At 45.3% G+C, this 27,693-nt stretch overlaps 1 protein-coding gene across 1 annotated transcript in view; it reads right to left on the bottom strand.

Annotated features, from left to right (window-relative positions):
- The window catches only part of OTUD7A (OTU deubiquitinase 7A), a 382,459-nt gene that overhangs the window by 53,125 nt on the left and 301,641 nt on the right, over positions 1-27,693 (bottom strand). The window contains exons 6-8 of the mRNA XM_069560072.1: positions 25,188-25,406; positions 4,387-4,488; positions 680-807 (exon numbers count right to left, since the gene is read on the bottom strand). Coding sequence (XP_069416173.1) covers positions 680-807; positions 4,387-4,488; positions 25,188-25,406 — 449 coding nt within the window. The remainder of the gene's footprint in view (positions 1-679; positions 808-4,386; positions 4,489-25,187; positions 25,407-27,693) is intronic.

The raw sequence follows: 27,693 nt of genomic DNA, 5'->3' as shown, positions 1-27,693 counted from the left end.
CCCTGCACCCACATCAGTCTGGCTGAGAGCCCGACTTCCTGGCTTGGTCAGCCTGCGGTGAGTACCTGTTACTGGCCAAGGACTAACAGCATTTGCTCTGGACAGAATTTGTTCAGAACCCCCAATCTCCAACCTCTATGCTGTCAGAAGTGCAACTCAGCAACAGTGGTCATTCTCAGGGGCTAGAGCGACCAAATGCAACCTGCACACATACTGGGCTGGGTGCTGACCACTGACCTGTGTGCAGGGACCTGGGCAGACCCATCTTTAAGGGCTTCCATGCCAGCAAAGGGCCAGTGCTCACTAAGGTTCTGGGATAAACATTCTCTTTGGACTGAGCACACACTCTGCGGCCATGCCAGGGCCAATCAGAGGCTGCACCAGCAGTGACCTCACAGGTGACTCTAACTCACCATTCAGGCTAGGACAGCCTTGTGAGTGAGGGTAGGTGGTTTTCATAATTACACCAGGAGAGGTGAGGTGAGTGGATGTCTGGTCACTGTGGGCAGAGGCTGACTGCTGGAACGGGTTCCTCTTTAGTGCGTTTGAGTAGGGGATGGAGCCATTGCTGCCTCATCTCATAAGACAGACTTGATATTGGGGCCCCGAAAAGGACCCCATCTTGGCCTTGGCTGTGCCCTGGCATGATCCCGGCTCTGCCATGCTGACAGGTACCCACCTCCTTGTTCTGCTGTGTCTGCTGCCACCTCCACCTTCGCTTCAGGGCCTCCCTCTCGGCCCCTGTCCTCATCATGGTGTAGAGAGCTTTCCGCAAAACCAGGTCCCGGTCGTGAAACCCCCACATTCCTGCAGCCAGGAGGCCCATGAGGAGCAGAGAAGAGAGGAAAGATGTGAAAGCAAAGTGAACGTGGTAGCTGCTCAGTCATGTCAGACTCTTTGCGACGCCATGGACTGTAACCCCCCAGGCTCCTCTGTCCATGGATTCTCCAGGTAAGAAAACTGGAGTGCATAGCCATTCCCTTCTCCAGGGGATCTTCCTGACCCCAGGATCGAACTCAGATCCCCTGCACTGCAGGTAGGTTCTTTATCATCTGAGCCATAAGAAAATATGTGAGGAAGGGGCAAAACAGGAGGAGTTGAGACCACCACCACCTACCAGTCCTGGGCCCCACAGCTGTGTGAGCAGACAATGCAGTAGCGAGATACTCAGTTCTCACGATTAGCAAGCAGCTCCCCTCTGCCCTCCCTCCTGATGTTTCCTGCAGATGCAGGCACGGAATGAAGGAGCACAGCCCCTTCTTAAAGCAACAGCCATTTCGCTGAGTCTCGGGGGCCCTTTGCAGGCTGCCCTCAGCCTCTCAAGGTTTGTTCTGAGGGATGTAATATTTGTGGTCTGACCTTGTGTTGGAGTGGGAGAGTGCCTGTGGGGACAGTGGATGATGTGTCCTCACGCAGGGCCCCAAGCCAGGATGGCAGTCAGACCCCAGTTTCATCGAGGGTGTGCTGCATCTAATATCTGTAGCCCCGAGGCATCTCTGCACACATCTGGGCCCCGGGAGAGCACCTGCTTCTGAGGGAAGTGCCCCACCTGGGCCAGGGGTCATAAGAACAACCCAGCATCTCTGAGTACATCCTCGGGGAAGCTCAGAAGTGGTCAAGAAACCCAATCAGTGGAAGAAGTGCCATGAGAGATGCAGCTCTGGCTACAGGGAGAGACTAGGGAAATTTATTCACTCATTTGTTCATCTGTTTAACTGAATACTATTAATTCCAGCTAATTCCATACTTATTTCATGGTAAGGGTGAGGCACCATTCTCAGTGATGGGAATACCCACAGCAGCAACTAGGACAGACTAAATTCCTAAAATCTCATGGAGTCCACACTGAGGGGAAGGGAGGGGAGGCAGCCATCGAATTACCATGTAACACACTATGTTGCAGGCAGTGGCAATGTAAGGGGAGATGAAGCAGGCTAACAGGACAGAGTGCTGGGTGGTTTGGTCACAGTGTGAGTGGAGACATTGGGGCAAAGACATGAGTGGTTAGGGACAGGGTTGAGTTACCATCCCAGGTGGAGGAAAAGGCCAGGGCCAACCCCGTGGGGGCCCACGTGGCGTACTAGGGAGGGGAAGGTGCCTGCAGTTGGGATGGAAGGGGCGAGGTGGAGAGTGGAAAGGTGGGCTTTGAAGTGAGCTGGGACACTCTGGAGAGCTTTCAGAGAGCAGTGACCCACACTGACTGATGGTCAAAGGCTCAGTCTGGCCGTGCATCTTTTTGCGCAAAGATGTGATAACAGGGGGCTGCTGTGGGCTTTCCGGTCGTCTTTTTTCTGCAGTCTTTTTCTACAGACGGAGGAAGATGGCCATCAATGCTCCTTTTATGAACAGGCCCAGCTGAGCTTTCTCATCCCTCCAACCTGCCTGCAGCCTCCTCCCAAGCAGGGCAAGTCCTGGGTCCTGTCTACTTGTCATGGCTCCTTGTCTGGGTCTCTTGTGCAGAATCTCCTTATCCCACACGTTTGCCCATAAGCCTGACCCCAGATTACTGTCATTTCTATGTGTGCCCCACACCCTAGGCCAACGCCAGGGCTGGTCAGCAGGGCCAGTAAGCACTGCTGCTGAGTGCAGAATGGCCACTTTGAGCAGACTTGCTTGTACATAGTTTAGCAATTTGAGTACCAAGGGGAAACAAAGTACTGGGAGAAAAGAATCAACTGGCCTTGAGTCCCAGGTTCAGTCTCGGCCCAGCCTCTCTCACAGCTAGAGCAAGGGCCACCTGCAGGAGGCTTTCTCCTCCCAGGCAGAACTGTGAGAAATACCTGCCATCAGTCAGGACCACGGCAGCGTGTGACCATCCGGCTTGTGGCCTTGTCCACCTGTGGTCATGACGGGGGCAGTGCCTGTGTACACTGAGTGTTAGAAGGACAAAGGCATTCCAGTGCCTGAGACTTTGCAGAGAGGAGAGATGTCTTCTTTTGTAATTTTTCTCTAGGTTTGATACAGAATACGGTGAAATAAGTTCTATAAGAGAGGGATACTGAATATTTTATGATGGGATAAGACACAACTTAGAAACATGTTTTTGAAGAATAGCGTGAAAAATTCAATTTACAATTTTAAGGGGAAAATATTGGATTCCAAACTGTGAACACCGTGAGATCCTAATTTCACTGGAAGTATAAACGAAAGTGTGGAAGACAATATACCAGAATATTAAAAGCAGACATCGCTGGGCAGTGGAATTGCTGACTGTTATTTTACTATGCTGAATGGGAGTCAACAGACAGGAATGAGTTAATACTGAGACAGAAATGGGGCAGGTGGGTGGGTGCTCTTGTTTTCCCTATCACCCTTTGTCAAGCCCAAGGAACATGGAATGTTTCCTTTGCACTTGGGCTCCATCCTCCTCTGGGTATCTCGAGGCCCGTCCCAGACGCCCTGCATTTCTCTGAAAACTTTTTGGGCTCAGCTCAGCCCACTTCTTACAGAACAGACCTCTTACTACAGGTCTGAAGTGAGGTCTGGGGCATCCTTGCTCTGGGTCACAGCATTGAGTTAAGGTCATGTTTACCTGGGGAGGTGAGTTTGACCAACAAGGACCATATTCTTGTTGGAGGGGCCATCCCTGGAGAGGGTCCTCAGACTGCAGGAGGAATAGGGCACCACCAGCTCTGATGCTGGGGTCCTTGGCACAAATCCAGTCCCGCATGTAGTCCAGAGGGGCTACATGACCTTCCAGAAAGTGTGCTGTGACCTTCTGCCACCCAAACATTGCCACCCACACCCGTGCATTTGCTGGTGTCGTTTTTTTTGCAACCAGGAAGCTCACATCTCTGTTGGAAGAGTTTGCTGACCTTTCTGCAGCATATTCTGACGGGTGCTGATCCCTGTGTTACTCACCCTTGTCTCTCTTTTTGTCAGGCTAAGTCCATCAGCCTCAGTCAGTGTGGTGGCTCCAGATCTACCCAGCCTCACGCACTGCCCCCCAGACTTTCTGCCCAAGCTCAACAGGGCTCAGCCCTGATCCCAAACACGCTGTTAATTCCTGACTTTCCACTTTATCCGTGTGTTCTCCCTGCCTGGAAGGTCCTATTTATATTCTTTCAAGTTCTTCAAGCCTCAGGAAAATCTCAGCTCCTCCAGGAAGTCCTCTTTGATTGCTCTAGACCCCGATGTCTACTGCCCATCCATGCAGGTCTGCTCAGGCCTCCTCTATCAGGACAGATCTTTTCTCTTGTGTGCTCTATGCCTCCACCAAGCCTGCCAGCTGCTTGACAAGAAGGGTGGGGGTTGTTGGCTCCATCCCTTGGGGACCTTTTCAGTTGACAGTGATGCACGTGGCTCTACTTAGTGTAAGATTGTTCTCTAATGATGAACAGAGAAGGCCTGGGCACTGCCACCCTCTGTCTACACTGCAGGGCTTACCCAGTGAGGCAGCATGTAAAAGGCAGTTCCCGTCCCCTGTCGTGGCCAAAGGAAGAAGCCGTTTACAGCTCGTGCACACGGTGGACCACCAGTTCAGGCGACCTGGAACAGAAGCTCATGTTTAGAATCCCAGGACAAACACGGATGTTTGCTAAGTAAGCTTTAATATCAGTGGGTGATTTTCTAGAGGGTTCTAGAGAACTTCAGTGGTAAAGCGCAGGGCTATGACTGTGTGTGCTCAGGTGCTCAGTCGTGTTCAATTTTGCAGCCCCATGGACTGTAGCCTGTTGGCTTCTCTGTCCATGGGATTTTCCAGGGGAGAATACTGGAGTGGGTTGCCATTTCCTCCTTCAGATGACCTTCCTGACTCAGGGATCGAACCTGAGTCTATTGCAGCTCCTGCACAGGCAGGTGGATTCTTTACCATTGAGCCACCAGCATGATGGCTACTTATGCTCAGACAAAATATAGGTATTTTTTCTTTTAAGATAAGAAATAGCCAACTCCTTCCATCAGTTAGCAAGAAACTCAGGATTAAAGCCTTCTCTCCTTGAATCTGGGAACATATTTTACACAAAATATAAAATTTCTGTGTAATTTCCTTGAACACAATTTCTCTTCCCAAAAGTTGTTTAAAAAGTCATTCTTTGTTGATGCATACGTATATTTGAGAGTATGGTTTAAATTTAATTTTTTAAATTGATGTATAGTTGATGCACAATGCTCCCAGTATACAGCAAGCTGGTTCAGTTATACATACATACATATACCTGTTGTTTTTCAGATTATTTTCCATTATAGGTTATTACAAGATATTGAATATATTTTCCTGTGTTATATAGTGGGTCTTTATTGTTTATCTATTTTACACATAGTAATGTGTATTTGTTATTCCCAAACTCCTAATTTATCCCCCTCTTTCCCCTTTGGTAACTATAAATTTGTTTTTTCTGTGTCTGTAGGCCTATTTCTGTTTTGTAAATAAGTTCTTTGTATATTTTTTTTGGAGAAGGAAATGGCAACCCACTCCAGTGTTCTTGCCTGGAAAATCCCATGGACAGAGGAGCCTGGCAGGCTACAGTCCATGGGGTCGCAGAGTCAGACACGACTAAGAGATTTCACTCACTCACAATCATTTTTTTTTGATTCCACATATCAGTGATATCATGTGATATGTGTCTTTTTCTCTCTGATTACATTTAATTTTATACATAAAAGCCATTGTAGGTATTTTGGTAGAGTCTTGTTAAATTTCATTAACACAACTGGAGACTTTTGCTTCCAGGAAAAGAAAGTAGACATCTTCTCCCCCTACTGTTTCTAAGTACAGCTAAAACCCCTGGACAGTATGTATAAAGCAGCATGGGCAGACTGAAAGGTGGAGCGAAGGCAGACTGGTTAAGAAACTCGAGACCTGAGCTCAACCTGGTGGTAAGTGCCCTGGCTTCCTCTTTGGCTCACAAACCCCAGATTAGATGCTAGAGAAGGTGACAGTCTGGAAATAATGGAAATCAAATCATGCTTTCTCTAGACAGAATAGCAGGAGAGGGTCAGTTGAGCCAGACAACCACAGCTTAGAAAAAGCCACTCTATTCCGGCTGTATCTGCAGAACGAACTGTAGCCCTCCTACCACTCAACCAGCAGCGTGGGGAGCAGAGACTCATCCTCGCCAGGCTGCAATGAGTCACTCTCCACCCCTCCCCCACTGCCAGGTGGTGTGGAGTCAGGACTTCAGCCCTGCTGGATGCTAATGAGGAGTCCACCCCCACCACCCCCACCCCAATTGAGAACACATGGGGAGCCTGGACTTTCACTCCCGTCAGAGGGTGATAAGGTCCCCCACCACCATCCAGCAGTACCAAGAAGTTCACCCCACATTCGGTGTCAGCAGAGGCAGCTTGGAAAACCTGTACGTGCAACACAAATATCGCATATTAATGCACATATATGAACTCTAGAAAAATGGAACTGATGAACACTGCCATGTGTAAAATAGCTAGCTAGCGGGAGGCTACTACATAACACAGGGAGCCCAGCCTGATGGTCGGTGACAACGTAGAGGCGTAAGATGAGGGCGTGGGTGCTAAGCTTCAGAGGGAAGGGAGATATATATATATATATATATATATATGGCTGATTTGTACTGCTGTATAGCAGAAACCAACACAAGACTGTAAAGCAATCATACCCCAATTAAATAAAAAACCTGTATGTCCACTGTCTGGTGATTATCAATCAGTGGTGCATTGCACCTAATGGAATGGTGTCAGAGAAAGTCTGCTAACACATAAGATTTAAATAAGATTCAGAGTCTTACAACTTAATATTCCAAATATAAAATTTTTCATTGAAAGCTATTTGCACCAAGAATCAGGAAGACCTCAAATGGAAAGGGGAAAGACAACTAACCAACACCAACACAGATGATACAGATGTTAGAATTATCTGAAAGATTTTAAAGCAGGCATCATGAAAATGCTTCAACAAACAATTATAAACAGGCTCAAAACAAATGGAAAAAAATAGAAAAATGTCAGTCAAAAAAAAAGGCTCAACAACAATAAAAAAGAAGATACAAAGAAAAACCAAATGAGGGTTTTTGAACTAAAGTAATGCAACAGCTGATGAAAAAACCTCAATGGATGTGTTTAACAGCAGAATGAAGAGAAGAAAGAATCTGTGAATCACCAGGTATAACATAGAAATTAAAGAATCTGAATAATAGAAAATAAACTAAAAAAGATCATGTGATCAGAGTCCCATAGGAAAGAAGAAATAGGGTAAAGCTGAAAAAAGTATCCAAAGAAATAATTACTGAAAACTCCCCCAATTTTGTAAGACAAACAAGCAAAAAACAAACAAACAAAATCTATAAATGTATTAATTCAAGAAGTGAGGAAGCATGTATCTTCAGTAGTTGTATGCTAAAAACTAGAAAATGCTGATAAAAGAAATCAAGAAAGATCTAAATAATTGGAAAGAAAAGTGAAAGTGAAGTCGCTCAGTCGTGTCTGACTCTTTGTAATCCCGTGGACTGTAGCCCAACAGGCTCCTCCGTCCATGGGATTCTCCAGGCAAGAATACGGGAGTGGGTTGTCATTTCCTTCTCCAGGGGATCTTCCCGACCCAGGGATCAAACCCAGGTATCCGGCATTGCAGGCAGACGCTTTAACCTCTGAGCCACCAGGGAAGCCCAAACAATTGGAGATACATACTATATTCACAAATTGGAAGACTCGCAACACAGTAAAGATGTGAATTCTCTCTAAATTGATGCATAGATTAAATGCAATTTCATAATCTATGCAAGGTGTTTTGAAGAAAGGCAATTATTAACAACTTAGAATTCTATACCTCAGATAAACAGAAAGAAACAATTTATCACCATCAGATCTACAATAAGGAATACTAAAGACAGATCTCCAGAGAGAAGGAAAATGACTTTGATGGAAGGAGGGTATCCATAAAAATAAAAGGGGGCACTGCATATATTGGTAAATATTGGCTGTTCAAAGCAATACTAGTAATGGGTTTTTTTTGGGGGTTAAATTATATGTAGAACTAAAAACACATGACAGCAGAAAGAGGTAGAAGTGCTAACTTAAGATAAATTCTAATAGCTAAAAAATGCATGTTCTGAACTACAGGGTAACCACAAAAAGAATGATAAGAAATGTATAACTAACAAGATATTAGAGGGGAAAACAGAATGTAAATATCCTTAAATACTTCAAAATAGTACGAGAGAAAAGAAAGAAATATGACAATAAAAAACAAACACCAAGATAACAGATTTAAACCAGAAGAGCATTTATATTAAAAGTGATTGGACTAAGTATTCCAATTTAATTTGTTGTTGTTGCTGCTGTTTAGTCCCTAAGTTATGTCTGACTTTCTGAGACTCTATGGACTGTAGCTCCTCTCTCCAAGGGATTTCCCAGGCAAGAATACGGGACTGGGTTGCCATTTCCTTCTCCGGGGGACCTTCCCGACCCAGGGATCGAACCTGTGTCTCCTGCATTGGCAGGTGGATTCTTTATCACTGGGCCACCAGGGAAGCCCGATTTCAATTAAAAGACACTATACAAAAATACACTATCAGCCTGCTTTCAAAACCAACTAAAGGATGTTTATAAAAGAAACTATAAATATGATGATACAGAAATTTGACAGTAAGTAGGCTGAAAAAGATATATCATTCAAAAAACAAGCAAAAGTAAAGCTGGTAAACTTTGATACTGGATGAAGCAAACATTATTAAGGCATAAGATAAAGAGGGATACTTCATTGTATGGTAAGGTCAGATATTTATTATGTCTGAATGATTTCAAATTCTTTGAAATTTATTGATGCAATCTTTATGGCCTACCATGTGGTCAATTTGGAAAATTTCTTACTTGAAAAGAATATATATTTATTCTGCAATTGGTAGGAACCATGTGGTATGTATGTAAACTGGGTTAAGTTCTTTATTTATCTTCATCTAATCCCTACTGTTTTTTTTTTAATATTTATTCTATCATTTATCAAGAGAATTCTAGTAAAATTTCCAATTTTGATTTTAGATGTTTCTCTTTTGAGTCTGTCAATTTTTGCTTTACATGTATTTTAGGATAAATCTTAGGTGTATAACACATTTGTGTGTGTGTGTTAGTTTATCAACTGTGTCTGACTCTTTGCAACTACATGAACTGTAACCCACTAGGCTCCTCTGTCCATGAAGTTATCCAGGCAAGAATACAAGAGTGGGTAGCCATTCCCTTCTCCAGGGGAACCCTCCTGACCCAGGGATCCAACCCTGGCCTCCCGCACTGCAGGCAGATTCTTTACCATCTGAGCCACCAGGGAAGCCCATAACATATTTAGTAGTCATATTTTCAATTGACTTGACCATGTTGGGGGCTGGGGTTCTGAACAGTGACACAAATCCACTATGTGCACAGCATCTCCCATCCCTGCTTCTGCATCACTTACGGGGGTTGGAGGGCAAGGGAAATTGACATAAACACGGAGTTCATGCTGCCTGATGTACTGTCTTCCATCTCTGACCCAGAAATCTCGTATCTTCTGCCAGCATTCATGAACCTATGTTGGGCTGACTAACCAGCTTGCAGAGTAGGATCTTCACAGTTCTGAACAGTTTTTAAAGGTGGAAACAGGATTCCAACAGAGACTGGGCTTTCTCAAGGAGACAGGACATGGGGTCAGGAGGCTAGGTCAGGAGGTAGAAAAAGATGTCCCAGGATTCTGTGGGCAACTCTCTTACCTAGGTGATGGGCAAAGGGCCAGTGAGTAAGGGCCCGACTATCTTATCTATTAACAGTTGTTTAGAGGTGAAGCAGTAAGAGTAGGGCTGAATGGGGCTGATGCTCACTCCCCTCCTGTCTGATTCCAAGGAGCCCCCAAAATTGATATAGGGTTTCTGGTGGACCAGATCATGGGAAATTCATTTGACTTAACTGCAAAAGAACTCAGATATGAAAGTAACTGCACCTGGCTCTCTCCCTCTGCACCTGCTGGCCCCTCCCTACCTTTCTTCCCCAACATCAGCTGCTTTCATGAAAGGTAATAGGGATGAGGCCTGGTCTCTCTGCCCCAGAGAGGGGACCACAGGTCACATGCACTTGTCCAAGTGAGCTGGGGCACCTTATGGAGGAGAGGTGCTCACACTTTTATGGTTCTGTTGGAGAAAGGTGCCAAAGTTACCGTCCTACCCAGACACAGGGCAAGTGGCCTCTGAGCTCAACTGACAGGACTTGGGTATGCTCACAGTGCAGAGGAAGCTCGTGGAATTCTGTATGCAGGGCCCCTGGGTCCAAACCAGTGCAGACTTGTTGCTGCTTCTGAACTTGAACGTACAACAGGAATTAAGTTCACATGCATGGATGTCCCATCCCACAAATGCCAAAGGGGATTATTCTGATCAGAAGGGCTGCAGGTTGAGAAGGGCGAATGGGGAAAATGCTCCTGCCATTTACTCCTGGTGAGTGAGTCAGGGTTGCGCAGGAGGCCTCTCCTCAAGGGGTCCAAGCTTTCACCTTGTAGACGATGACTGCTGACTTGCACATCAGAAGCTCAGCCTCGGGGCCTGGACTCTGTGATATCATACCTCAGCCAGCTGGGTGGCTGAAAAGTCCCAACAAAATTTAAGAGCATCCTTGTGAAGTCAAGTTTCTTGGGATGCTGTTGGGGATTTGCAATGATCAATCTCTCTGGTGGTCAAGGAAAACTGCAGTCTCTCCAGCCATCACAATCCACTGCCAAAAGAGGGCTCCTACTTGGGTTCTCAGTTGGAGATGCAATATGCCTCACCTGAGGGCTCCTCTTTTAGGTTCTGAGTTGGAGATGCGATATGCCTCACCTGGGCATTCTAGTTGGTCTTTTATGACCTCCAACTTGCAAACCAGTTTCCCATGCATGGAGCCAGCCCATCAGGCTAAGCTGGAAGTGGTCCAGCAAACTCTAGTACATTTGCTACTTTGGGGCCCTACAATCCCAGTGTCCCTTTGAGTTCCAAGAGTCTGTGATCAATGCTTTTGCTGACTGGAACCTCTGGCAGGGGGAGGTGGCATCCACCCAACAGGTATCCCTTTCAGACTTGTCACCCCCATGACATGACTGCCATTTTCACCCCATTGGAAAAGTTTCAATTAACCCACTACTGGACTCCAGTCAAAACTGGATACCCCCGACCCCCATGGAGGCCTGGCGATCCTGGCCTGATATTCCTTTTTTGGGGTGGTCACCTCAGCTTCAGCACAAAACAAGGTGAGAATGGCCCAATGAGGATCACTCATCAGTGAAAGTCGCTCAGTCGTGTCCAACTCTTTGCAACCCCATGGACTACACAGTGCATGGAATTCTCCAGGCCAGAATACTGCCTTTCCTTTCTCCAGGGAATCTTCCCAACCAAGGGAGTAAACCCAGGTCTCCCACATTGCAGGTGGATTCTTTATCAGCTGAGCCAAAAGGGAAGCCCAAGAATACTGGAGTGGGTAGCCTATCCCTTCTCCAGTCGATCTTCCTGACCCAGAAATCGAACCAAGGTCTCCTGCATTGCAGGTGGATTTTTTACCAACTGAGCTATCAGGGAAGCCCAAAACACTGCACAGAAAGACATTTATGGCTTTATAGCATTTGCAACATTATAGCATACTGCCAAAGAAGATATAGTGATATAAACTTCCATTTCATGAAGCCAGAAGAAAGAACACATCTAACCCAAATGAAAAGGACAGAAGGAATGAAAATAAAGAGCAGAGGTTAATGAAACAGGAAATAAATGTACCAAGGAAAAGCCAGTGGAGACCAAGATAGGTTCCTGGAATAGATTAATAGGATTCACATGTCCCTAGCAACATTGTTAATGAAAACCAAAGGAAATTTCAAAGTAACAACACTGGAAACGAAAAAGGGACCATTAGGACTTCGCTGATGGCCCAGTGGCCAAGACTTGTGCTCCCAGTGTAGGGGGGCTGGGTTCAGCCCTGGTCCGGGAACTAGATCCCACGTGCCATGGCTAAGAGTTCACAAGCCACAACTAAAAGATCTCGCATGCTGCAATGCAGATTGAAGGTGCTGGGCACCACACTGAGAAACGGTGCAGTCAAATAAACAAATAAGTATTTTCTAAAAAAGAAAAAAACAGGCCATCATCACAGATCCTATTGACATTAAAAAAATAATATGAGCTAACATAAACATCTGAGAATTTAGATAAAATAGACAAATTCTTCAAAACCATTTCAAAATGACATAAGAAGAAACAGAGATTCTAAATAGCTCAAAAATCTCTTAAAAGAAATCGAGTCTGTAATTTTAAAACACACACAAAACACAGCCACATGATCATGTGGTTTCAGAGTGAATTTTTCCAATCATTTAAAAAAGTTATAACATCAATCTTGTAGACATTCCTCCACAGAATAGAAACAGAGGACAGACTTTACAACTCTTTTTTTGAGGCTAAACTAATCTTCATATTAAAAGCTAATGTGAACATTACGGGAAACAAAAGATTACTATTTCTCATGAACATAGATGTCAAAATCCTAATCAAAACACTAGCAAATCAAATTTAGTGATACACAAAAGCAATGATACCATAATTAAATGAGGTTTGAGGTTTACTCCAGGAATGTACGAGTGAGTAACCATTTGAAAATCAATCAATATAACCCACCAACGTACAGAAAAAAAAGAGGAAAATCATACGATCACTTTAAAGGATAGAGAAAAAGCATTTGATAACTTTCAACATCATTTATGAAAGATAAAAACTTAGCAAACTGGGAATGGAAGGTAACTACCTTATTCTCATATGTATTATAGTATCTATAAAAATGCTACAGCTAATATCATATTTACTGGTGAAATAGTACTTTCCCTCTGAGACTGGAAATTAGCCGAGGGTATCTGCTATTAACTCTCCAATTAAAAAATTTCCTGGAAGACCTACATCAACTATCATTCTTTGTTTTTTATAGATCATGGACCTAGAAAGTCCAAAAAAATTCTACAATCTACTACAGTTTATAAATAAATTTAGAAAGGTTCTAGAATACAAGATTAATAAATAACAATAAACTATATTTCTATATCTCAGCTGATGCTGGCATTTTAAGAGCATTTCTTTACAATATAACAAAATACATAAAATGCATAATCTAATGAATAATGTTCAAGACCCTTACTTTGAAAATTAAAAACTATTTATGAAAGAGTTAAGGAACATATGTTCATTGATTAGGCAACTTAATATTGTGAAGATACAAATTTTCTCTCACTTGATCTACAGATTAACATATAGATTCCATATTAAATATATAATTATTCTATATAGCACATATACACAGTAATTTATGTAGAAATGTAAAGGCTGAGAATAGCAAAGACAAATGATAAGAAGAAGAACGAAGCTGGAGGACTTACACTGCATGATATGACGTATAAAACTATGGTCAGCTTGTGTTAAGGACAGATGCACCAAAGGAGCAAAACAGAGTCCAAATCAGACTCACATATACAATCACCTGCTGTATCTCAAATGTTACCTTGCAGCACAGCAGAGAAAAATGGTTTCAGTGACGGTACCAAGGTAGGTATGTAAACACATGGGAAAATGGACTTTCACTACATGTCACACCACACGTAAAAGTCATTTTTTAGGTGGGTTGTAGATTTGTGAAAGAAAGAGTTTTTATCTTCAGAAACCTGGGGTAGGCAACGATTTCTTAAACCAAAATAGAAGTTCTGAGAAAAGAGGAAAAAAAGGTAAATTGAACTACTTTAGCATTAGATCATCTGTTCATTGAAGTGTATCAGTCAGTAAAAGGACAGCCCACAGAGTGGGTGAAGGTATTTGTAACACACATCTGATAAAGGACTTTTATATTCATCATGTATAAAGAATTCCCACAAATCAAACAAGAAGATGAAGGTTAAAAAAGGGCAAAAAACCTGAAAAGGCATCCAATGAAAGAGGATAATCAATGGACAGTAACATGAAAAGATATTCAACTTCATTAACCATTAGAAAATAAAAATTAAAGCCACTATGGGACATACATCCAACACAGTGAGTAAAACGGAAAGACAAAAAATACAGAACATCCAGAACTCTCAACACTGGAAGAGTGAATTGGTACATCCATTTTGGAAAAGTATTTGGAAGACTATTATAAAGCAGAACATATGTAAATCCTGTAACCCAGCAATACTGTAATAGGGAAGAGCCTCTGTACTTTAAGTCAATCACTAAAGGGATGTTACCTATAAACTTAAATTACACATAATGGCCCATCTCCAGAAACCATGCCTCCCAGGTAATGAGCATTAAGCTAAAATACCTTTATTTAGCTAACAGGAAATATTTAGACCTGGCCCACCTGTGAATGACTGCAGAGAGGAAGAAATTAACATATCCCCCCCAGAAGCTGATGGGAACCAGAAAGTGTTTGACTTTACTCTCTCCCCTTTTTAGTGTAAAAGGAACTTGAATTCTAACTCAGGCAAGATGGTTCTTTGGGACACAAGTTCACCACCTTCTCAGTTTGCTGGCTTTCCAAATAAAGTCCTTATTCCTGGCAAAACAACTCAACTCTCAGTTTATTAGTCTGTTGTGCTGTGAGCAGAACGAGCTTGGATTCCATAACAATACCACTCCTAGGTATGTATCCTCAAAAACATATTCCTGTGTTTATTGAAAACATGTACAAGAATGTTCATAGTGCATCAATTCAGTTCAGTTGCTCAGTTGTGTCTGACTCTTTGAGACCCCATGGACTGCATCACAACAGACTTCCCTGTCCATCACCAGCTCCTGGAGTTTACTCAAACTCATGTCCACTGAGTTGGTGATGACATCCAGCCATCTCATCCTCTGTTGTCCCCTTCTCCTTCTGCCTTCAATCTTTCCCAGCATCAGGGTCTTTTCAAATGAGTCAGTTCTTTGCATCAGGTGGTCAAAGCATTGGAGTTGCAGCTTCAGCATCAGTCCTTCCAAAGAACACCCAGGACTGATCTTTAGGATGGACTGGTTGGATGTCCTTGCTGTCCAAGGGACTCTTAGGAGTTTTCTCCAACACCACAGTTCAAAAGCATCAATTCTTCAGCATTCAGCTTTCTTTATAGTCCAACTCTCACATCCATACATGACTATTGGAAAAACCATAGCTTTGACTAGGCGAGCCTTTGTGGGCAAAGTAATGTCTCTGCTTTTTAATATGCTGTCTACATTGGTCATAACTTTTCTTCCAAGGAGCAAACATCTTTAAATTTCATGGCCGTAGTTACCATCTGCAGTGATTTTGGGGCCCCCCAAAATAAAGTCTGTCACTGTTTCCATTGTTTCCCCATCTATTTGCCACGAAGTGATGGGACCAGATGCCATAATCTTCGTTTTCTGAATGTTGAACTTTAAGCCAACTTTTTCGCTCTCCTCTTTCACTTTCATCAAGAGGCTTTTTAGCTCCTCTTCACTCTCTGCCATCAGGATGGTGTCATCTGCATATCTGAGGTTATTGATATTTCTCCCAGCAATCTTGATTCCAGCTTGTGTTTCTTCCAGTCCAGCGTTTCTCATGATGTACTCTGCATAGAAATTAAATAAGCAGGGTGACGATATACAGCCTTGACGTACTCCTTTTCCTATTTGGAACCAGTCTGTTGTTCCATGTCCAGTTCTAACTGTTGCTTCCTGGCCTGCATACAGATTTCTCAAGAGGCAGGTCAGGTGGTCTGGTATGCCCATCTCTTTCAGAATTTTCCACAGTTTATTGTGATCCACACAGTCAAAGGCTTTGGCATAGTCAATAAAGCAGAAATAGATGTTTTTCTGGAACTCTCTTGCTTTTTCCATGATCCAGCAGATGTTGGCAATTTGATCTCTGGTTCCTCTGTCTTTTCTAAAACCAGCTTGAACATCAGGAAGTTCATGGTTCACGTATTACTGAAACCTGGCTTGGAGAATTTTGAGCATTACTTTACTAGTGTGTGAGATGAGTGCAATTGTGCAGTAGTTTGAGCATTCTTTGGCATTGCCTTTCTTTGGGATTGGAATGAAAACTGACCTTTTCCAGTCCTGTGGCCACTGCTGAGTTTTTCAGATTTGCTGGCATATTGAGTGCAGCACTTTCACAGCATCATCTTTTAGGATTTGAAATAGCTCAACTAGAATTCCATCACCTCCACTAGCTTTGTTCATAGTGATATTTCCTAAAGCCCACTTGACTTTGCGTTCCAGGATGTCTGGCTCTATGTGAGTGATCATACCATCGTGATTATCTGGGTCGAGAAGATCTTTTCTGTATAGTTCTTCTGTGTATTCTTGCCACCTCTTCTTATTGTCTTCTGCTTCTGTTAAGTCCATACCATTTCTGTCCTTTATTGTGCCCATTTTTACATGAAAAGTCCCTTGGTATCTCTAATTTTCTTGACGAGATCTCTAGTCTTTCCCATTCTATTGTTTTCCTCTATTTCTTGGCATTGATCACTGAGGAAGGCTTTCTTCTCTCTCCTTGCTCTTCTTTGGAGCTCTGCATTCAAATGGGTATTTCTTTCCTTTTCTCCTTTGCCTTTCGCTTCTCTTCTTTTTATAGCTATTTGTAAGGCCTCCTCAGACAAACACTTTGCCTCTTTGCATTTGTTTTTCTTGGGGATGGTCTTGATCACTGCCTCCTGTACAATGTCACGAATTTCTGTTCATAGTTCTTCAGGCACTCTATCAGATCTAATCCTTTGAATCTATTTGTCACTTCCACTGTATAAACATAGGGATTTGATTTAGGTCATACCTCAATGGTCTAGTGGTTTTCACAGTTTCTTCAGTTTCAGTCTGAATTTGGCAATAAGGAGTTCATGATCTGAGCCACAGTCAGCTCCAGGTCTTGGTTTTGCTGACTGTATAGAGCTTCTCCATCTTTGGCTGCAAAGAATATAATCAGTCTGACTTTGGTGTTGACCATATGGTGATGTCCATGTGTAGAGTCTTCTCTTGTGTTGTTGGAAGAGGGTGTTTGCTACGACCAGTGCATTCTCTTGGCAAAACTCTATTAGCCTTTGCCCTGCTTCATTCCGCATTCCAAGGCCAAATTTGCCCATTACTCCAGGTATTTCTTGACTTCCTACTTTTGCATTCCAGGCCCTATAATGAAAAGGACATTTTTTTTTGAGTGTTAGTTCTAGAAGGTCTTGTAGGTCTTCATAGAACCATTCAACTTCAGCTTCTTCAGCATTACTAGTCAGTGCATAGACTTGGATTACTGTGATATTGAATGGTTTGCCTTGGAAATGAAGAGATCATTCTGTCGTTTTTGAGAATGCATCCAAGTACTGCATTTTGTATTCTTTTGTTGACTATGATGGCTACTCCATTTTTCCTAAGGGATTCTTGCCCACAGTAGTAGATATAATGGTCATCTGAGTTAAATTCACCCATTCCAGTCCATTTCAGTTCACTGATTCCTAAAATGTGAATGTTCACTCTTGCCATCTCCTGTTTGACCACTTCCAATTTGCCTTGATTCATGGACCTAATACTCACTCCAAGTTCCTATGCAATATTGCTCTTTACAGCATCGGACTTTACTCCCATCACCAGTCCCATCCACAAGTGGGGGCTGTTTTTGCCTTGGCTCCATCTCTTCATTCTTTCTGGAGTTATTTCTCCACTGATCTCTAGAAGCATACTGGGCACCTACTGACCTGGGGCGTTCATCTTTCAGTGTCCTATCTTTTTGCCTTTTTATATCGTTCATGGGGTTCTCAAGGTAAGAATACTGAAGTAGTTTGCCATTCCCTTCTCCAGTGGACCACGTTTTGTCAGAACTCTCCACCATGACCCATCCGTCTTGGGTGGCCCTATACGGCATGTCTGATAGTTTCACTGAGTTAGACAAGGCTGTGGTCCATTTGATCAGATTGGTTAGTTGTCTGTGATTGTGGTTTTCAGTCTCTCTGCCCCCTGATGGAGAAGGAGAAGAGGCTTATGGAAGCTTCCTGATGGGAGAGACTGAGGGGGAAACTGGGTCTTGTTTTGATGGGTGGGGCCATGCTCAGCAAATCTTTAATCCAATTTTCTGTTGAAGGGTGGGGCTGTGTTCCCTCCTTGTTATCTGACCTGAGACCAAACTATGGTGGAGGTAATGAAGATAATGGGGACCTCCTCCAAAAGGGCCCATGCACACACTGCTACACTCAGTGCCCCCAGCCCTGCCGCAGGCCACTGCTGACCCACACCTCCACCCTCCTGGACACTCATGAGCAAGTCTGGGTCAGTCTCTTGTGGGGTCGCTGCTCCTTTCTCCTGGGTCCTGGTGCACACAAGGTTCTGTTTGTGCCCTCCAAGAGTCTGTCCCCAGTCCTGTGTAAGTTCTGGTGGCTCTATGGTGGGGTTAACGGTGACCGCCTCCAAGAGGGCTTATGCCACACCCAGGTCTGCTGCACCCAGAGCCCCTGCCCCTTGTGGCAGGCCCCTGCTGACCCACACCTCCACAGGAGACACTCAAACACAGTACTGTCTCAGTCTCTGTGGGGTCTCTGGGTCCTGGTGCACACAAGGTTTGTTTGAGCCCTCTGAGCGTCTCTGGCGGATATGGGATTTGATTCTAAACTCAATTTCACCACTCCTACCATCTTGCTGGGGCTTATCCTTTGCCCTTGGATATGGGGTATCTCCTCAAAGTTGCTCCAGGGCTGCAAAGTCACCGCTCCAGTGCCAAGCAGCCACGGCTCATTGTGCATACTTTACATACCCAAAAGTCTGAAATAACCCGCCTGTTATGGCTTGAATGTTTGTGTTCCCCCTTCATATGCTAAAGCTCTAACCCTGGCATGGCTATGTTTGGAGATGGGACTTCTAAGGAAGTAATTAAAGTTAAATGAAGTCAGTAGGGTGGGGCCCTAATCTGATAGGAACAATGTCCTTGCAAGAGACACCACAGAGCTCATTCTGCCTCCTTCTCTCCCCTGAAGGCCTTTTACAGGAAAGACCACAGGAAGACAACAAAAAGATATAAGTCAACTTAAGATTTAAGTTCAACTTAACTTCTGATTTAAGTTGGGTCCCAGAGGTAAAGACTCTCATCCAGTTGAAAGCATTCCTGAGGCTGTGAGTCAGCAGTGACCACCCTGGAGGATCACCCAGCTATGGTAAATGCCAGCACCTTACAGCCTCTGGAGAACCAAAAATGGCCCAGTGCTATTCTAATGTCTCCAGCTGTATCCAGAATGGGATGCCCAAGATTAAGGACTCTTCGCAGGAGCAATAGGACTGAGAATATGGCTCACAGTTTCTACTCCAAGCTCTGACAGCGTGATCATTCACATCTCCCCACACAATGACTTCATTTAAGAGCAGGCCAAAAAACCATGGGAACTAGTACTGTGAATGTTAAGAAACAAAAATGAAATCTTGAGCTCCTACAAAGAAGAAAATCAGATGAACATCACCTATATGAGGCTGTGGTATTACATACAGGTGAGGGGCTATTAGTCACTTACTCTGCCTTTTCTAAGTAATTTATTTGGGCTTTGTAACAGATGGTTGTTGTTGTTTAGTCCTTAAGCTGTGTTTGATGCTTTTGCTACCCCATGGATTATAGGCCACCAGGCTTCTCTATCCATGGGATTTCCCAGGCAAGAACACTGGAGTGCGTTGCTATTTCTTTCTCCAGGGGATCTTCCTGACCCAGGGATCAAACCCAAGTCTGTTGCATTGCAGGTAGATTCTTTACCACTGAGCCACTGGGGAAGCCCAGGACAGATGGTTCAGTTCAGTTCAGTTGCTCAGTCGCGTTTGATTCTTCACAACCCCATGGACCACAACACGCCAGGCCTCCCTGTCCATCACCAACTCCCGGAGTCTAGTCAAACTCATCTCCATTGAGTCGGTGATGCCATCCAACCATCTCATCCTCTGTTATCCCCTTCTCCTCCTGCCTTCAATCTTTCCCAGCATCAGGGTCTTTTCAGATGAGTCAGCTCTTTGCATCAGGTGGCCAAAGTATTGGAGTTTCAGCTTCCACATCAGTCCTTCCAATGAACACCCAGGACTGATCTCCTTTAGGATGGATTGGCTGGAACTCCTTGCAGTCCAAGGGACTCTCAAGAGTCTTCTCCAACACCACAGTTCAAAAGCATCAATTTTTCGGCTCTCAGACTTCTTTATAGTCCAACTCTCACATCCATACATGACTACTGGAAAAACCATAGCCTTGATGAGATGGACTTTTGTTGGCAAAGTAATGTCTCTGCTTTTTAGTATGCTGTCTAGGTTGGTCATAACTTTCCTTCCAAGAAGTAAGCGTCTTTTAATTTTATGGCTACAGTCACCATCTGCAGTGATTTTGGAGCCCCCCAAAATAAAGTCAGCCACTGTTTCCCCATTTATTTGCCGTGAAGTGATGGGACTGGATGCCATGATCTTAGTTTTTTGACTGTTGAGCTTTAAGCCAACTTTTTCACTCTCCTCTTTCACTTTTATCAAGAGGCTCGTTAGTTCATCTTCACTTTCTGCCAGAAGGGTGGTGTCACCTGCATATATGATGTTATTGATATTTCTCCTGGCAATCTTGATTCCAGCTTGTGCTTCCTCCAGCCCAGCATTTCTCAAGATGTACTCTGCATATAAGTTACAGTGGAAGTGAGAAATAGATTTAAGGGACTAGATCTGATAGACAGAGTGCCTGATGAACAGATGGTTACCACAGTTTAAAATAAGATGTCATTTTGCTTGTCACCCATGAAAACTCTTGGATGAAAGAAAACATAACGAGACAATTTCTATGAGAAAGGCGAGCTCATTCTTGCCCTGTGATTCTCTTTAATATTGCGGCCCTTCTGCAGCCACCACATTCACCCTAGGGCCATTGAATCACTTTCTCTGGGCATCACTGTGCTCTGCAAATGCTTCTGAGATTTCCTCCAGGGGGACTGTGAGGATTCGCTCCTGTTCTGTCTCCGTTATGTTTCACCCATGCTCCTGACTTCCTCATCCAGCTGGTACCCAACAGTGCACAGGGCTGTCAGGAGTGCTGCGGGAGGTACCTACGATGAGTGAATCCCCTCCCTTGGACTTCATCCCACACTAACTCCCACATCTGCTTCTTTAGCTCAGACTGCTCCTGAACTCCAGACCCACATGTTCAACTGGATGCCAACTTTCCAGGTCTCAATAGGATTTGAGACTTTGCTTCTACGTCACTGCCAACCCCTCTTCCAGGGGTCTATGTCTCCACATGGCACCACCATCTACCTACCATCAAGCAGGGTCATGCTTGACTCTTCTCTTTCTGCTATTGCCCCATCCAATCCATCAGTGAAATCTGTAGGACCTTCCTCAAAACAGATCCTGGTTCACATCTAGCTATTTCCTGCCACCTCCACTGCTACCCCCAAGGCTCTGGGCTATCTGCTGCTCTTCCTGCTCCGTTTTCCTCTGCAGAGTCCACTCTCAAAAGAACAGCCAGGACACGTCAGTGTGAATACAAACATGTCACCACCCCTTCTTAAAGCCCTCCTGGGGCTGCATAACCTCCCTACTCTTAACCCTGAGGCTCAGGAGTGCTCCCTGGCCCCTGGCTGCCATTCTATCACCTTCCTTTCCAACCCCGCCAGCCTTCATCCCATCTGCTCCCATATTCTGCCTTCCTTAAATGAGCCAAGGCTTTGAGTGTGTCCCATGGCTCATTCCTCCTTGCCCTCAAGAACCCTGCCTTGGGCTCCCTCCCTTCTCCTCGGAGCACCTACCGCATGGTCTTGGGCCGTATGGATGGTCTGCCTTATCATCTTTCTTTCCCACTAGAACCTCATCTCCATGAGGGCAACAACTTCACCTGCGTGGTTCATAATGATGAGATTTCCAGCACCTCGATGGGGTGTCTGTGGGACTGCAATTCAGGCTTGCTGTGGGTGCAGTTCTGGCAGCTGTCTTATCTCCTACATTAAGATGGAAGGAAGTGAGGCTCCAGCTGAGCTGCAGGGCTGGGCTGACTCACGAGGCCTTCAAAAACCTGCACATGTTAGAACTTCTCTGTCAGACTCACTCCAATCCAACTCTCCTCCTGTGGAGACAGACTCAACAGCAAACTCCGAGGCGTCCCCACTTTTTCTGCACACGATGACTGCACTGTGTGCAGGGACACAGACATGCCTCTGCCTTTGGACCCACATACTTGCTGAAGCATCATGCCATCTCATCCCATTCAGGGGTGTCCAAAAGGGGCAGGGGTGCCTGAAAGGGGCAGGAGCGCCAGACGTTGCTTTCCAAACCAAGAGACTCATGATCTCTGAGTCTTCTTAAGTGTGAACTCAGCAGGTTGAGAGACGAATACTTCCTTGAATTCTCAGACTAAATGAAGAATGTGAGGCACTTCTTTTCTCTCTCAGGGGGTCAGTGGCTTTATGTCCTGAAGACCTGGCCCTCCTGTCGTCCCCTCCTATCATGGGGCTGGAGTGGGTCATGTCTTCTGGGGTTTTAAGGCCTGCAGAGAATGGCACGCCCTCTCCTGTGGGTTTTGTGGGAGGTGAAGCTTCACCACTCGATACAGAGGCTCCTCAAACAGGTAGGGCTGCCTGTGTGCCTTGTGGAGCTGGGGAGCCACTCTGGACGCCTGCTCTGTGCTGGGCTTGGAGGGAATGGAGCTGGAGTATGGGCCTGGATCACCTGAGCCCCCGGGGAGGGAGAAAAGTCCCCCACCCTGAGGCCCTGAGACAGAGTTTATATTTCCTTCCAAACACAATTTGCATTATGTCTTGAACAAGCAGATTTTTTTCACTAAATTTTTTTGAGATCCGTATTTCCGTCTCCCGTAAACCCAGTAAATAGTACTGCTTATCAGCAGTTGATTCACAGTGATCTGAACACCTAACTGCTGGACAAGGGAGCTGACACACTACATGTGGCCATGTCGAGCAGCTCTCTCCGCGCTGTTCCTCAGCGGAGCTCTGCCTGCCCCATGCAGAGTGACAGCAGGGCCCGAGGGACGAAGCCGAGGCCGCCTCCCAGCTCCCTGGCTCTTCACCCAGCCGAGGTGGGGGGCTGCCTGGGACTCCTGGGCCTCAGCCAGATTCCCACCAGCATCCAGGCACAGAAAAGGCCTGAAGGATGATCGGTCTACGGCTTAAAGAGAGGTACAGAGAAGTCGATGGATGGTAGGCAGCGGGGCAGAGAGGAATGCACATTTGTTCCACCCTCCACTATTTTCCAGTCCTCTCCTCCCTGTTCTCGGCAGAACCCTGATTTTCAGGCTCTCCCTGCCCGGGATCGTGGTCCTAAAGGCTGGGGCACTGGCCAGCCTCCAAAGGCCTCCTTCAGCACTGATGGGGTGCTGTCCGCAGCCCCTGAAAATTTTGGAGTCACAGGACACACACGCCATGCACTTTGCTAGCTGCTTCCGTGACGCCAATAAGGCTGTTGGCAGGTTGACACTGACAGATTGATGGGAGAACAAACAACTCCCCAAGAGCCATTTGAAGGAGCAGAGGCTCAAGGTTTTCACAGGCAGGAGAGGCTGAAGAGAAAGGTAGTGAAAGGAGGCATGAAAGTGCACCCAGGTCAGAGGAAAACCCAAAATGCAAAGCAAGCCAGCTGACTCGTCATCGGAGAGTGAACATTTGCCAAAGAGTCAAGCAGTGCCCCTTTAAAATGCTGGTTTGGGAGGTAAAAGGTAAGTAAAAATTAATATGTGATCCATCGGAAAAAAATAACAGAAAAGACCTTCCAAAAGAGCAAAAGCTCTTGCTGAGCATGATAAGGCTGGAGGAGAAGGCTGGTATGGTGGCCTCCACGCTCTTTACCAGGACTGGGGCCTTAAGTGAGGCAGCAATTATCAGTGCTACCGATCATGCTCGAGGCTGAACTCTGTCAAGCACTTGGCTACCATGGCCTTCAAGAGAAATCAGTTCATGAATTTTTTTCTTTTGTAACTTACCCCAAGTTTCCCTTCTCTGAGACTAGTGAATATTAGGTTTAAACTATCTCATAGAGGCATCTTTAAAATAGCCAGCCTCTAGAGAGAGGGCTTTAGTGTTAGTTGTTCAGTTGTGTCCAACTCTTTCGACCCCATGGACTATAGCCTTACATGGACTGTAGCCTTCTAGGCTCCTCTGTTCATGGAATTCTCCAGGCAAGAATACTGGAGTGGGTTGCCATTTCCTCTTCCAGAGGACCTTCCCCACTGAAGTCAGGTCTCTGGCACTGTGGGCATATTCTTTACCATCTGAGCTACCGTGGCTAATCCAGAGAGAGGGCCTGGAGGTAAGACAGGACCAGATGTGGCGGCTGGTCTCTGAGCTGCGTTTGGCAGCTGTGCAGCAGTGGAGAAAACAGTCACAACATCAGATCCAACACAGGTATCGGGAATGTGGATCCTGTTATTAAGCCAAATACCCTGAGGGTGAGGCTTCCAAGTCCTGGGCTGAGACCTGGCTGCCAGCCTGCCCAGCACAAGTAAGGCCCCACTCACCACCAGCCCCTCTTCATCTTTGGGGATTTAGTGGCCCCACAGAGGATGCACAGGGGCCTGAGAAGAAGGCACAGGATCCTCTACACGCATGTCTGAGAAGCCCCAAACATGTGACTACGGAAAGATTTATAGTGCAAATGATCATGAGGGAGACAGAGGCTGCCTGTCTCAGAAAGAACCAAGGTCTGTTTCAGAATTTGTTTGGAACGAATTAGTTTATTCTTAGGAACTCCAAAGAAGACAAGTTTGGTTTACTCCCTGAATCCTGTCCTTATCGGGATGTCAGAGAAACATTAAGGAGATCAGGAAACCAAAGTCAGGTTGTATGCTTCCTTAACCTGAAGCTGGGGGTGCAGGTGTAGGTGGGGAAGGGCAGGAACAGTTCCACAGGGCACCGTGCTGTCTAATGCTCAGCCTCACCAGGCTGGCATCCATCCTTTTCAGGTCTTTGCAGAGGGGAAAACTGAGGCTGAGAGAGGCCATGAACTTGCCTGTGTCCACAGAAAGTGCCAGGGTCTCCTATTTCTCTCCAAGCGTAGGGTCTTTTGTCTAGGACCCACTTGGGCCATCGTGGGTGGATAGGAAAGGAGAGAAGTTAAGGCAAAGCAGCTTGGGGTTCTCTGGGGGGACCTGACCTGGCCAGGCTTGATTAGGAACAAAGAGAACTCTCAGGAGATCTGAGCACCACGTGCTCCTCACCCCACACCACTGGCGCCAGGCGAGGGCCGGGCAGGGCCTGCAGGCACCCAAGTCGACACAGCGTGGAGCTGGACCGCACATCCCTCTTGCCCCCGCCCCCTCCTCCCGACCAGGGGGCCTGAATGGTGGGGACTCACCCGCCTGCTCCAGGGCCACCATGGTCGCCTGTTCGATCAAGTCCCGCTCCACGAAGCTCCGGAAGTCCTCGCTGTACACACTCAGGTCCGGAAGCTGGAACGTGTAGATGGGCATCTCCAGCGGGAACTGCTCGCTGCTGCACTCGCTCGCCACGTGGGACCGTGCCAAGGACACGATGGCCGAGCTGGCGTGGGAGATCCCCCGCGAGAGCCGCTTCTCTGTGTGGGGGAATGTGAAGGGGGCAGAGTGAGGGGGGCTCTGTGGTTGTGCACACTAGCCCACATGTGCGCACACGAGCACGCAGGATGCATATGCACATGTAAACATACACGGCACACTCATGCAGCACACATGGACACATGCACACATGTACACACTCGCCACACATGCAGAGGCACACCCATGGACACCTGCACACCCATTACCTCTCCCTCCCCAGCCTTGCCAGCTCCCAGTGTTCTCAGCAGGCCTCCTTCATGCTGGGTTAACATCACCATCACCTGGCACACGGCACTTAGTCAGGAAACCATTCAGAAGGAGGCAAAGGGCAAGTCTACCACACAAATATTCCTCAGCATCTGTAAAGATCAGCAGCCTTGCTTCCTGGGTCTTAAGTTACATGGATCTCAGTTCAGCAGAGCTCTCGAGGCATGAAATTCTATACAGGGGACTTCCTTTGCTTTTATGCTTTTGCATTTTTAAACTGAGAAGCAATCCATTGGGCTTTCTCCACAGTGGCTTGGATTTTAAGATAGGTCACCTCTACTAAAGTTACTCTTATAAACACACCCTGCAGGAAGATTCCCAGGACACAATTATTAACCCACTGCATGCCTCTATTCTGTCTGGATTTTCTGTTGTCATGGCAATCTTAAAAATTTTTATTTTGCCTAGGCTTTCCAACAAGGGATTAGAAATGCACTGTGGAACTTCTCTAAAATACAACCGTTACTTTATTAGGAAGTTGACCATCTGATTTAAATGCTACCATCAAGAAGTAATATTTTAAAAAACATACTTATTTTTTAAAGCCCTGTGCTTAATAGCTAAAGAATTCTTAAATGTGTGATATTAGAAATAAGTTTTTAGTTTTACAATCAATATTTGTAACGATGAAGAATTCTTTTAGCAAGGCACTAGTCCTCTTTTAATTGTGCCCAGAAAACAAAATTCAGACTGGCATTTCAATGAATATTTTCAAATCTTTTCTACCTGTGGTAGACTCATTAGTACATGTGGCCACTTAAGTTGAATGGATTCCCACTCACATCAGCCTGCTCATGGGTCAGGTTCTGTGCTCTGCTGATGCCTCTCTGAGCCGTGCTTCTGCCCCTGCTGTGCTGGCAGGAAGCCCATGCCCACGCCTTCATCAAGAGGGGAAGCTCTAGTCCCCCACATGCAAGAGTAGATGACAGCACTGCCATAAAGTAACTTTGCTAAAGCAGATGAAAAACAAGAGGCCTTTGACCCTGGTATAAGTTAACTTTAAGCTCAAATTTAATTATCCGAGGCCTCATATATTTGCATGGTAAGTCTCAAGACAGAGTATTTCAAAACGGATAGTTCTGATTCACCTTCAATTTCATTCTGAGATGAATTCAAGATGATTAAAGTATGTTGTATTTTGAAGAAGGACAAGAAGAGAGATCAGACCACATAGGCCATGAGGAAGAGGAGCCAGGGAGCACACGGGCCAGTTGGTTGTCCTGTCCCCCAGGGCAGGGTAAGAGGAGACCCCATGCCCCTCTGCCCCTCACAGACCTTGCTGAGGTCACATTTCTTGCCACCAGCTACCTTAATGGAATCTGGGAAAAGAGGAACTGCCCCATCCTTCAAGACCAACAGTTTTCTTGAACACCCAAGGTAACATGAACCCACAATGCTCTCAGCAGAGGCAAGGTGCTGGGCAAGGTCATCCATATGTCTTCATGGCTTATCAATCAGCATCTATTGCCAACTGATGAGGACCTTGCAAACGCTGTGACTCAGTATAAACTGATGCTATTAAGCCACTCCAAATATTAATATTTGGAATCTGAGGGGAAAAGTCCTTTTGGACTAAAAGTGAATTATGTTAAAGATCACAAAACAAGAAACAGATGCTCTGAATTCTAACTCCTTCCAACCGCCACCTCCATGAATGCACATACATAATCACACAGACACACACACACTCACATGCACATACACTCACAAACGGATTCTTTAAACATTAATTCAGCAATTCTTCTTTTGGAAGTATAAATAAAATACAACAGGAATTACCATGTTCCAAGTTATGCCCCAGAGAAATACAGAGAGATTTAAAAAAAAATACTGAGGGAATATACAGAATTTTCTGACCCTTGTCAAAGCCAGCTCAAGCACTTATGATTTAGTATAGCAGAAGGAACTGTATTCAATATCCTGAGATGAACCACAAAGGAAACGAATGTAAAAAGAACGTATACATACGTATAACTGAATCACTTTGCTGTACAGCAGAAATTGACACGTTATGAATCA

Source organism: Ovis canadensis, chromosome 18 (assembly GCF_042477335.2).
Source record: "Ovis canadensis isolate MfBH-ARS-UI-01 breed Bighorn chromosome 18, ARS-UI_OviCan_v2, whole genome shotgun sequence".
NCBI classification, from domain to species: Eukaryota; Metazoa; Chordata; class Mammalia; order Artiodactyla; family Bovidae; genus Ovis; species Ovis canadensis.
The sequence above is the reverse complement of the archived record's forward strand: the minus strand, read 5'-3'. Positions and strand labels throughout refer to the sequence as shown.